This window comes from Drosophila kikkawai, chromosome 3R (genome assembly GCF_030179895.1).
Source record: "Drosophila kikkawai strain 14028-0561.14 chromosome 3R, DkikHiC1v2, whole genome shotgun sequence".
Classification (NCBI taxonomy): domain Eukaryota; kingdom Metazoa; phylum Arthropoda; class Insecta; order Diptera; family Drosophilidae; genus Drosophila; species Drosophila kikkawai.
Genome location: NC_091731.1, coordinates 35,351,268 through 35,364,464, shown reverse-complemented (window position 1 = coordinate 35,364,464; position 13,197 = coordinate 35,351,268). Strand labels below are relative to the sequence as shown.

Sequence of the window (13,197 nt, the reverse complement as noted above, 5' to 3'; positions counted from 1 at the left end):
GAGATATTTGTTTAAATTCTAAAAAAAGATTCGCCTAAATAATACTTATATATTTTATGAATAAAGGTTTGGTTAACTCCAACTGAAAGGGAGTTTGCGCTTAAAATTACTTTCAAAAACCCTTTACATGTTTTCCTAATTAAATTATAATAAGGCCCCTTTTGAAAGGGTATCCAAGTCCTCGATGTCGGCATCCTTTCTACCCTGTTAACTGATGTTGTTGTGGCTGTCGCTCCTGCGGCTGCTGCTTGTGTCTCTTGAAGATATTTGGCTAAAGGCTTTTAGGACAGCTCAGGACTCTCGTTCGGCTGTTAGTTGCCGCTTCCAGCGAACATAAAAATGCCCTTAAAAGCAACAGAGAGACAAACGGAACGAAACGAAGGGCTGACTCCGGGCGGAATCTAAGGGAATAAAAAGAAAACAGGCAAATATAAAACTTATACCGAAAAGGGATTGACGGATATAAATGGTGATATGACCTAAGGTCATTTGTATAAAATTAAGTTGAACATCATAAAAAAAAAAAACAACAACAACGATGACGACGAATGACAAAACTTTCCGTAGGAAAAGGAGGCGTGGCCAACACGCCCTACGGTTATTTCGGGGCTTAATCAAAAACTTCAATTCGATTTACAATAAGCTGGCCAGGACATGGCAGGGCCGGACAGGAAGAGGAAAACTAAAATTGCGATACTTACACAACTTGAGCTAAGGGGAAAGTTTCCCATTTTTTCCGCCTTTCCTGCTTCCGCCTCGGCCTCACCATTTCCATTTCCATCTTTAATAAACATTTTTATGCCGTATGCTAATAAAGATTCAGCCCCTCTCTGAACGCAGCAGTGTCTCTCGTCGGTTTTGGGGCCCCGAAGCTATTTGCTCATTCCCAAGCACACTCCCCCCATCCTTGGCCATTCCATTCGAGCCCACTTTTAATATCCAGCCACGTATGTCATGGCAAGGAGCCATTAAACACAAAACACAACGGAAAAAGTAAAGACTAGAGGAGGGAGGCCAGGACGGCGGAGATCCCAGGGAAAAGGGCGAAGGCAAAGCAAAGCAGCGAAAAAAATTATGCCCCAGACGCCGCTGAATTTTAAATGAGCCTTTATGGGCTTCATTTCAGCGTGTAAATTATCTCATTTGTCAGCAATTGCGCTGTGTGCGTGTGCTCAGCTCTCTGTGTGTGTGTGTGTGTGTGTGTAGACCTAGGCCCTCTGCTATATAGTTCCGCCCCCCTGTCCATATGCGACATGTACTCAGCCATTTGTAAAATGATTCAATGACGTCTCCTGGCATTTAATGAGATAAAGCGCTCGCTTTCCCCCGATAAGATTGCGTGGCATGCCAAGGGCTCAAGACAACGCACACGGCATGGTCCCATATCGTATTTAAATATAGATGTCGTTCATCATCCGAGTGGGTTGATTCATTAATTCGGAGCGGAGCTTATGTTACAGCCGCAGCTCCTTGCTGGATTTGCAGCAACGCGGAAGTCACAGAATCTAAGTGGTTTATGCACAAACTTCGTTAGTCTAAGCTAATTTAAAAGGTGTGCAAAAAAATAAAATTTAAAATAAACACAATTCTCACTTTTCACCTAAGCTTGTCAAGTGCCTTGTAAACTGGCAAGTGTAGTGGCCTCTCTTTTTAAGAGCTTACAAGCTACTTACAGACTTAAATCGCTCTCTAATTTTCTTTGCGTTTTTTTCTCTCAAAACTTTTGCCAATTCTTGAGTTCTTTAATTCTTGAAATATGTATATTATTTATAGTTCAGGTACGAGATTTTTGCTTAGGGAAACACAACTTTGTAGTTATAAAGGTCATCTGACTTCATTCTTGAGTTCTTTAATTCTTTAAATATTTATTTTGTTTATGGTTCAGGTACGAGATTTTTCAGATTTTAGGAAGAAACAAGTTTGTAGACATAAAGGTCATCTGTTATTGCTTTATTCTCTGTTTGTTTTAGAGCCAAGATAAAGAAATAATTGTGATACCTCTCTTCCCTTTTCTCCCAAACAAAAACCCCTTTACGATGCAATTTTCTCAAAAGTCAAAACATCCTGTTACGTTTACCAATTGATTCAAACGGAAGAATCGCAGCCCAAGTCCCTCTCTCAACTGTAATAATCCCTATTCCAACTACAGACCTAAAACAATAAAATTCAAATTAATTCATTTATGGCATTTGACCGAGAGTAGAGTGCAAAATGGGCGGATCTGATTACCGGCTATCTGAAAGTCAAAACTTTGGCTCGCTCCGCCGCTTGTTGCAAGTGCCCAACGACGACCGCTGATTGCATGTCCCCTTGGGAAAGCTGAAAATCGTGTTTCCGCTTTCCGCTCCTCTCGCTAAAAAGCGAATTTAATGGCAGCTCAAGTGGCGAGCGAAGCAAACTTTTTGGTTAGTTTTTTTTTTTTTTTTTGTGTGTGTTTTATTTTTGGTGAAAAATATGAAAAGCTCTGCGCTCAGCTAAAGAAAAACAGTTTGCCACAAGGGGTGTAAGGACCAGCAGCGCCCTCGTGCATTTGATGATGCTGCAGGTTTTCCACGTATTTGCAATCGATGATGTGTATATTCCCGAATTTTATGGGACAACCTTCGCACACTGACTCGCCACGGTACAGTCGGTATATATAGTAAATTTGTATCCGGCGGAACACAAAGGCAAGGAAGGGGCCACGGCCGGGATCCGGAGCCAGAAGACCAGACCCAGACCCACCTTTTGACAAGGGCATAATTAAAGCATAACAGCAGCAAAAACAACGGGGAGGCGGGCACCAGGACATGGAGAAGGAGACCGTAGAGCCTCCACCTTCTTGCCGCCTCGCCGCTCACATAAAACCCACCGTGAAACCCACGGACGTGGACGTACGGGGTGAAAACAGGTTGTTACTTCCTTGCAAACAAGGTTCCGTTACCGTTATGTATACGGCCACATCTACATCTGCATATATATGCACGTTGGTGTGTATTTTTGCTGGTGTGTGTGTGTATGTGTGTGTGCACAGTTTCGGAAAAAATAATAGCACTGCAAATGAACATTTTATTATCTCACCATCGGTCGGTCCTTCACTCATACCTAATGGTTTCGGGGGGCTGGCTAACATAAATAATTAAAAATGCTGGCTTAGGACCAACAGTTGGCAGAAACTTGGTAATTACCATTTATAGCTGAATATTAGATTTGGGAATTTATATTCTAAGGGAAATAATATTTATTACTTGAATTCATAAGGGTGTGTTTTTTAGGGTTTTGAGCTGTATGTTGTATTTTGTTGTATAAAAAATAGTAGCTTGATTATCATTTCCGTACTTATAATAGGCCTATTAGTAAATTTTAAGTGTAAATCTACTTAGATAAAATACAATATAACATTAATTTGAATTTGAATTTTAAGTATTTTTTAGTTATATCAGAAAATATAGATCTTTAAAATTTAATGCTTAATTCTAATGCATGATCAAGTTCTCATAGTTCGACTTCTATTCAACTGACCTCACCTGTCCTGTACGAATGTCTGTGCGCGCTGTGAGCTTGGCGTATAAAAGAAAGCACGTTATTGCCAATTTAACTTACATTGTGCATGTGTCTTTAAACAAAGATTTATGTACCCACTTGCATGCTACCCAGAACCGGAGAAACCGAAGGAACCGGCGAAATGTAGAAGCCAGAACCTCGAAAAATCCAGAGACTGGGACCCAGGACCCTCAATTCCCGTGTAGCATACAGTTGAGGGCGAGTTTTCATAGGGAGTTTGGGGTCAGGTGTGCGGGAAATAACTCGCTATAGATGGGTACGTATGGGGGCGCCCACTTAAATCAGCATAATGATATGCACTTATTGTTGTGGCAAATTTGTTGCGGAAGTGCTGTGCGAAAACCGCACAGGATGGGGCCAGCACAGAAACGGCCAGGATCCTGTGGGAGGGGGTGAGGTCACCTCAGTAGCAGCAGCAGCAGCAGCAGTCTTACTTCAGACTCACCTCATCCCGGTGGCCGCATGTCGATGTCGATTTCTTCATTTGCCTAATACGAGTCGACGCCATCATTAATCTAAAATATGGCACACACACACGCAGCCACACGCAAAGGCTGGGGCAGGGGTGGGGCAACCCAAGGCAAGGCGTGCATGTAATTATGTTGGAGGCACTGGCTGTGGGTGGGTGTGGGGTGAGAATAAGGGGGTTGTTTCCCACCACAGAGACACACATTTGCGTAAGCCTTGTTAATCGTGACAAAAGCTTATTGCGGGTTATTTGGACTACTTGTTTCGCATCCGGCGTTGGCAGAACGAAAATCAACATTGCCACATACCCAGTATATATGTATACGCCATACAGGACATATGTCTGTGGCTGTGCCTCCGCCTGTGCCTGTGTCTGTGTCTGTGCGCACAGAGAAACAAAAACAAAGTATTTCGTACGCAAAGCGGTTACACGCAGTCAGGATTTGATTTCATGTCCGTATGATTAAGGATTTTATGTCGGCCCAGCATTTTGCTCCAAATAAAAGGCTTACGTATTTTGTAAAGTGGTTTGTAGCATTATGCTCATTATACGAAATTCGGCTTTGTGTCATTGGCCATGACAACAACAACAACAGCGAAATAAATAATAATAATAATAATGCTGTAAAAAAATATTCATTGAATTTGCAGAATTTTCATATATTTTACTGCTTTAAAAAGGATGGAAGATTATGTAAAGCTTATTTTCAAAAACCCTTTACAACTTCAAAGGCTTTATTTAATTGTTCAGATATAACAGACAAATCGAGCGGGAAAAGTATTGAGATCCTTAATATTTTTACACAATTTTGAAGTGATTTCTATAGATGTTGTTTTTACTTTACTAAAAAACTCCCAGACCTATCGATTGTGGGGAGTATCAAACGTAGTGTCTTAGTGATTTCTACGCCTTATAACATTTTTAAATAGCTTTCTTAATTGTTATTTCATTTATTAATAATATTTTAAGGCACATTCTAAAATTTATATTATATTACTTTTTGAATTTCATTAAAGTATCTTTAATAAAAATACAATTTAATGATATAAAAAATAATTGATTAATAAAAGTAATAAATAAAATCCTGCTCTTTTCTAAAATGTTCTTTAAATTGAATTTATAAAACTATTTTTGCAAAGAAACATTAAAACATTTAAACTTTCAGCAAAAAACATTCATAACATCAAGCAAAACATTAATTGTTTGGAATTTTATCAACAAAATTTATTTTTTTACCTTAATCTTGAATTTACATTTCCTTTTTATTTAAAATTTTTCTCCCAGTGCCGAGTTATGTGTGCGTATTGCCCTGTCGCTTGGGCCTGTCATCTGTGAGGGAGGGAGTAAGCCGGGGGAACGAAGCTCGCGTCACTTGCACACATAATAAACATTTTAAACATTATTCTCGTGTTAAGCAGCTTCTTGGATTGCTGTTGTTGTTGCCATTGGTGCTGCTGCTGCTGCTGCTTGTGTTTCTGCCGCTGCCGCTGCTTCAGCTGCTGCTGCTGCTGCTGCTGCTGCTGCTGTTCGTTTTTGGTAAAATTTACGGGTTTCAACGAATAATGGTGCATGTGGGAAATGAACGTTTTGTGTTCGCTTTTGCCTGTCATCGCAGCCACGCAGCAGAATCCACGCGCCCGCAAACACTCGCACATTCCAAAACATTCGCCACTTTATCAGCATTTTACTTTAGCCGTTATTACCAGAGATCCACTCACAGTACATTAGCACACACACCCACCCCCCCATAAGCAGCACACCCACTCAGACTCGCACTCGCACACACACTACTGCCACTGTGCTCTCACGCATGTGCGCCTCTACGAGGTTGCGACTCTCTAAGGAAATTAAAAAACAACTAAAACAAATTAACAATATAATGACAAAAGTCTTATGTGAAATGTGGTTGAGAAGCAGCAGTGAGGCTGTGCCAAGGTGAAGGGAAATCGGGCAGAGGGAGGAAAAACAAGCCTAAAAGGAAGTGAATAAAGAAAGGAAGTATCACATAAACACAGGAAGAAAATAATTAATTGTAACTTCCTTTTTATATAACTTTATTATATTTAAATAGCAATTTATTTTTTTTGATAGCAAGTCTTTTTCTTAAAGTTTTATTTTATATAATCAAATAAACATGAAAAGTATGTTAATTAACGAAATAAAACATATATTTTAATCAATATGTCTTACATTTTCAAATCCCATTATAATTTATAGGACAGTAAAAAGACTGCTGTTAGGCTGTAATATCTTTGATAATGAAGAAATTATAATACTTCCTGTTCCCATTTTTAAAATAATTTTATTTATTCTTTTAAATTAGAGTATACCTATCTTTTCATCACAAAAATGTCCTTGTTTAAGCCCTGATAAAAGATCTAAGTGAATAATGTAATAAACAAGCTTAAGACTTGTATACTAAATTCTTAGATAATTATCCCACTCTCCTTTAATAAGTTTACCCAAAATTACATGTAAATTTCTTACCGTGTAGTCAAGACCTGCAAAGGTCCTGGATTAGGTCTCGCTGCTAAATGGCAAATCAAGCATTTGCACAAAATTGAATTACCTACCCGGGCATCTGAGTTTGCAGGCCCATTACCAGTAACCCAAAGCCACCATCGTCACCATCGCCGCCGCACCACAAACACAACCATCCCCCAACCGGGCTAGCTGCTCCGCCCCACGTTAAGTATACGCCATGGATTCGGGGCAATTGGCACTTTTGCAATGGCAACGGGAGAATGGTAAGCAAGAGCAATGCTTTTAATGATGATCGATTTGGGTAAACAATGAAATTTCCGCATTCAAATTTTATTGCCGGCAATCAGCGAGGTTTCCTGCACACACACACACACACAGGCAGAGTAAGAGAGTGATAAACGCATATGCTGTATAGGATATTGCTATTGCTCTTTAATATTAATCTATGGCGCAACGCCTGTTTGCTGTTTGTCAGCTAAATTTGCTGGGAAATTGAATGATGCGTGTTGCCATTGTGAAATTAGCATATAACATGTACATTATCGCGCTGGTAAAATGACAGCAGGCTAGGCAAACAAGACAACAAGCTCTTGGCAGTAATGAAATATTTGTAACGAACTTTTTGGTTGGGTAATTTGAATTGTAAGAATGTGACCAGGCATAGAACTCAGCCAGCGGGTGGGCAACACTGGCAAGTTGGCAACGCAGCAGCAGGGCTGCCACACCGCTTTGCGTTACCCAGCTGGCAACCCTCCCCAGTATTTACTAACAAATTTCCAGTTTCTTTTTTTTAAGCCGTTCTTGCCGATCGATTAGACCATAAATAGCCGCGTGTGCGTTGATTAAGTGTGCAATTGCTAATTGCTGACCGCTAAACGGAGGTGCTTAGCGGCGGCAGCAGCAACAATAACAGGAACGAGGAACAGCTGGCGCGCGCGCACACGGAGACACATTCCAATGCACTTTCTCTGCGACGAAGAAAACCCGTCGAGCGGCTTATTTGACATCCATTTCGATATCAATACGGCGGCAATAGAGAGAAATAGCGAGAAATACAGAGAAATAGAGGCCACCGCTCGCTCGCTGGTTGGGGCACCTGTAGAGCGACAACAACAAAAAGTGGATTGCCATCATCATCGTCGTCTTGGCCGTTTTTATTGGGCATTATAGCCAGCACAGAACAAGCCACAACAGTCACATTCGGCCCGCTCTGGCGTTCGTTCGTCTTAGAACGCTTAGGAATTCGCTATTTGCATATTTTCGCAAGATATATGCAGTGTCTGGAGCTGGGCGTGGAGCATGTTCATCGCCCTGAGTTACTCTAGCAGCTAAAAAGTGAGTATTTTCATACGTTTCTGGCCCAAATTTTCACAGATTTCGCTTTCCAGGATATGGCTTCGATTGTGGAGAAAGTGCGTCGCGTCTTGGATGCCAAGGATTTGGGTGACATCACCTCGGAGCTATGTGACTTCTCACTGAAAGAACAAAATGCCACCGCCGAGGCCCAGGGCGTGCAGCCCTCCTCCACCTCGGATTTTGTGCCCGTTCTTGGCCAGACGGTCACCTACATTGTGGCCTGTGTACTGATTAACGAGCAAGACGAGCTGCTCATGATCGAGGAGGCCAAGCAGAGCTGTGCAGGTAAGCTGGGAGAGAGGGAGACTTGGAGCCCAGAGTTAGAGCTCACCCTAATGTTGCACTCCGTTGACCAGGCAAGTGGTACTTACCCGCCGGGCGCATGGAGCGCGGCGAGTCCATCACAGAGGCAGCCGCCCGGGAGGTTTTCGAGGAGACCGGCCTGAATGCGGAGCTGACCACTCTGCTGGCCGTGGAGGCAGCCGGGGGCTCTTGGTTCCGCTTTGTGCTCACTGGACGCATTACTGGCGGGCGGCTTAAGACGCCGGCGGATGCTGATGCCGAGTCCATACAGGCGCGCTGGGTGCGCAGTCCCAAGGATGTGCCTTTGCGTGCCAACGACATACTCAATATCATCGAGATTGGTCGGGCTTATCATCAAAGCCAGAAGATCCCCAGCAGCCCCACGGCACCCTGGCACGGCAACATACTGCCCACCCGCTATTTTCACAAGCGGAACTATCTGCGCGTGCTGGCCGTGGCCCGGAAGCGGGCCCACAACTCGCTCAACATCCTGGTCAGCGAAAAGAATGCCCATCACTTTCCCACCGTGGAAATGCATCCGAATCGCAGCCTTCACTCCACGCTGCGCAAGTTTATGATTGAGATTTTTGGCGCCGAGCTGCCCCAGCACCGACCGCACGGCCTGCTGAGTGTGGAGCACTCGCCTTCGGAGGCAGAGAACACGGATGGAATATGCCTGAATCTCCTAGTGGCATTCCGGCCGCCGCTTGAGGAGATCTCGCTGATTGGCAAGTGCATTTGGCAGGAGCTGGGGGCGCCGCTTGACGAGCAGTTGGGTCGCATTGTCAGCAGCAAGAATGCCTCCATTCCGCTCAACGTGATACGCTGACGGAGTTACTCTTAAAGCTAGTATAATCTGTCCTAAACTATGGTGCAAGCAATCTATAAGTTACAAGTGGCAATTAAAAACAAACCCCTAGGTGATGTCTGTGAGATGTCCCAACTGTTATGAAGTTCTGTTTTCGTTTTTCTTGGATTCAAATTGAGCCTAATCTATGCCTTAACTATAAAGATAATGTCTAGACTTTTAGTTCAACTACTAACCAAATCTCTTATAATTTTCTGGTGCAAGATTAAATTTAAGGTTTACTAGACTTAGAGTAGATTACATAGTTTAATCTATCTTTATCTTTAAATTGTTTGAAAAAGACTTGAGCTTGTGGCTTTTAAACAAGAATTAGCTTAATCAGTACCAATTTAGATGTTGTCTTTATAAATTTATTACATTACCTACTGAAAAGGTAATAGAATTTAATATATCCGTTTCAATAAAATGTATCAGAAGCTGAAATACATTTAGTTTAACTAAAATATAAGTTACTTTTTTCCAGATTTCGTTCAAATTCACTTTAAAAACCCTCTTTTTACCCCAATCACTCAACACTTTGGATTCCAAACAGTCGTCTCAGATTTTATTCATTATTTAAAACAAGCTGTATAATATAGATTTTCCATAGCCACATTCGCACATTGGGTATTGGGGTTTTAAAAATGCTTTCTTGGAATATGTTCGATTACTAGAAACTATTGCAACAGCCGACTAGGTCAATGGGATCAGATAGAAATGCACACTTAGGGATCATGCAGAATCGCAGGGTTAGTGCCACACCTTGCTGAAGAGGTCCATGAACGAGTCGTAGATCATGAATGTAATGGCCACATCCAGACACACGCGTCCCAGACGTGGCACTGTGCCCTTGTAGAAGGCGGCCGGACCTTCGTTCTTAAGGATCATCACCGCACAGTGGGCTGTGTTCTTGTATTTGGAGGCCTCAAGTCCCTGCATCCTGGTCTTGACCACATCCAGAGGCGTGTTGCCAAACACAGAGGCAGCTCCGGCAATGGCACCGAAAACACCCACCACCAGCTTGGGCACCGGCTTGTTCGGATCGTCACCCTTGTACAGATCCTTCAGTGACTCCAGCACGAAGAAGCGGATGGCCTGGTTGGAGCCCTGCTTGAGAATGGTGGGTGTCAGGCCTTTGTAGATGCCAGTGATGCCCTCCGACTTGATAATCTGTCCCACTCCGTGGGCAAATCCCTTGAATTTGGGATTCGCGCTACGCTGATCGTTGATGAATTTCACCTTGATGGTCTCCATTGGGGTGACTGCCACAATGGCCTCGCAAACACCGGCACCCAAACCGCAGAGCAGTTTTCCAGAGTTGCTAAGTTGTCCCCTGGAGTCCACAGAGTGCGTTTTCAGGAACTCAAAGGCACCAAACCTGCAAAATAAATGTTTCCTTAAATATCTTCTCTTATTTGTAAGATAAAACACTCACCTCGCCGCCGACTTGGGTATGCTGCCGTAGAGGAGCACACTGAGACCGCGGTAGAGTCCAAAGAATCCGCGCTGCTGGACCGTCTTCTTCACGCAGTCAAAGATGCCATTGTACTTCTTATTCGCTCCCTTCTCGTCCAGCTGTAGATGTGTTTTGACGTACTCGGTAGGATATGTTATGCAGATCTCGATGCCTCCGGTTATACCGCCGGCCACAATGCCCTTGAGACCGTTTTGTCCGCCAGCCGGTGCCGCAGCTCCGTTCTCGGTCATCCAAGGACGACGACGGTATGGGCTTACTAGGGCGGCAATGCTTGAGCGCTCCATGCTGACAACACGGAAGAAAGGTGGGAGTTTACCTGGGAGACAATGAAGAGAGCGAGTAGAATCGATCAGTATTTGGTTTTCTGTTTTCTATATGGACTCCAGCTGATTTCTGTCCACTTGCGACTTATTTATAGACTATTGTTGGGATCATCGGAAATAGATTTGTTTTTGTGGGGGTGCAGTCAATAGTTTTGCAGTGGAAAAAAATAGATGTCGGAAAAAGTTTTGAAGTTTTAAATGGGAAATTATTATTTCACGTTAAAACAAAAGGTTATAAACCTTTTCGCTTGGCAATTTTATTATAAATCTTTACTATACTATACTAGATCGACTTGGCTATTGATGCTGTTCAATACCATTTATAGGTATAGATATAACTAATCTGCCTTGCAAGCTTCTTATTCAAATTATAATATCCTGCAAGGGTATAATGACAATTAATTATTTTATAATTCATAGCAAGAACGTTAAAAATTAATATCCATTTCATAAAATATATGTCGTATAGAAATTCGCAAACTAAATTGATAACCAATAGTTGCTATTAATGAATTTTTATCTTGAACATACAAAGCTTCAATAGAGCTTCAATTCTCCAACAAGACCTTAATTGTTGCTCTGAATGTGTGCAATTCTTGGTTACTTATGCAATTTTCTATGAAAAAAAAAAGCATAAAACTATCAGTCAGATGGTCTAATTCTTTGCTAATTCAAACTCAAAGAGATTTAGGAGAAGTCGCGCTGTATCAATAGTAATTTCCACTCGATTAGGGTAATCAATAGTAGCTCTCACTTGTGTTCCCGCCACGCATATTCATTTATCGCCCCCGAAATTTCACCTTGAGGACAAGGTTCAAAACAAACCAGAAACCAGAAGAATCGCCAAAAAAAACTAACACTAATACACAAGGAAGAAAACACACAAATATGTTGGAACATTAGAAAATCTCCCCAGTGATTACTTAAGATCGGCTGATATAGTGTCTGTGTCTGGGCGGTTCGATTGGGAGCGGGTACTATATCAGCTGGGGCTGGCGTTGGGTTCGCTCTTTGCACTTGACATTTTTTTGTTGTATTGTTTCAGTGCTGTTATGTAACTTTTGCATGACCATAAATAATAATCGAAAAATGTTTAGACCATAATTATTCACTGTTTGCCCGTACGCTTTCCGTATCGGGCTGGAAATCTGGATAAACATAAACAAAGCGCACTGATAAAACCGTCTAACGACTTCCACAGACACTCTCGCACACAAGCGAGTAATTAACCCTCTCTCCCACACGCACATGCACACACACCCACACACATTTCTGCAGACGTTGCAATTAATTTTTATTCATGGAAAATGCCTAGTTATTTAAATTTTTTTACGCTCTTGTTACTCACAGTGGAACGCTTCCAAAACCGACAGTAATACAAATTCTTTTTGGAATGCCCAGCAGCAGCAGAGAAAAGGTGACGAAGAGAACTGCGATCGTGGCCAGCGGCTGAATCCCAACTGATCGGCTCTACAAAAAATTCCAATTTCCAATCGACGAGAAAGCAAATTGTTCCAACGGTCGCCGGATTGTAAACAACAGCTTTTCAGGGAGCGCGACCAGCTCTCCCCATGCTCAATAAACCACACATGAAAAAATTATCTTTATATTAGATATTTTCTGTGTATATATTTAAATTTTGTACACATATAAAAGAATGTATATGACTTCTATTCCAAAAATGTAAGAGATTGCCTACGAATTTATGTACAAAGCTTACTCCTACTTCATTTATTGTCTTTAATACTTTTATTTAAACCATTTTTTTAAATATGTTTTTATTTTTCTCTCTGTGCATAGATAGTGGGGAAGAGCCAGCGAGTGAGCGAGCCCCAAAGTAACGGCAATGGATACCGCATTCTCTGTGGAGATCTCTCTCCTTCTCTCTCACTAATCAGAAACCCGTTTGGCCGGCAACAACAAACTGGACAAAGCTTTTCGCCTGGAAAAGCTACAATACCGCAGAACAAAAACAAAAAAAAAATTTTTGACTTTGTTTAAACTTTTAACGCACGCCGGAAAGTATGCTAACTTTTTTCTATTGCGATTACACAATAAACACTCACGCACACAGGCAAGGCACTCAGCTCAGACCCACACGCCCCCGCGGAGTATATATCCATCTTATCACGCACTTTAGTGGCCCAATAACCAAATCGATAAAAGTGCCAGTGCATTGTTTAATGATATATATCCGTAATCAGTCAACTCTTAATTATTTACCAACTGACGCAACCCAAAGCCATGTGGAAATACGCGCTTCTAACGCTGCCGGCAAATGGTGAAAGTTAACTAAGGCCCGGCGTAAAGTGTGGCCGTGCCAACAACTCTCCGGTGATAACAACTGCGCCTGCGCCAGTCCCCCACTGATTCCTTAGGTTCCACAATTACCACC

General features: G+C 42.2%; 2 protein-coding genes across 2 annotated transcripts; one reads left to right on the top strand and one right to left on the bottom strand.

Annotated features, from left to right (window-relative positions):
• The first annotated feature begins 7,141 nt into the window (after positions 1-7,141).
• LOC108072109 (8-oxo-dGDP phosphatase NUDT18) lies at positions 7,142-9,104 on the top strand. Its single transcript, XM_017163131.3, has 3 exons — positions 7,142-7,831; positions 7,885-8,137; positions 8,209-9,104. Exons 2-3 carry the CDS (start codon positions 7,888-7,890, stop codon positions 8,982-8,984), a joined length of 1,026 nt encoding a protein of 341 aa, XP_017018620.1. The 5' UTR covers positions 7,142-7,831; positions 7,885-7,887; the 3' UTR covers positions 8,985-9,104.
• Positions 9,105-9,545: 441 nt separating this feature from the next.
• Positions 9,546-12,488, bottom strand: LOC108072110 (tricarboxylate transport protein, mitochondrial-like). The gene is made up of 3 exons (XM_017163132.3): positions 12,151-12,488; positions 10,438-10,795; positions 9,546-10,380 (listed from the first exon to the last, which is right to left on the bottom strand). Exons 2-3 carry the CDS (start codon positions 10,761-10,763, stop codon positions 9,753-9,755), a joined length of 954 nt encoding a protein of 317 aa, XP_017018621.1. The 5' UTR covers positions 10,764-10,795; positions 12,151-12,488; the 3' UTR covers positions 9,546-9,752.
• Positions 12,489-13,197: the final 709 nt, after the last annotated feature.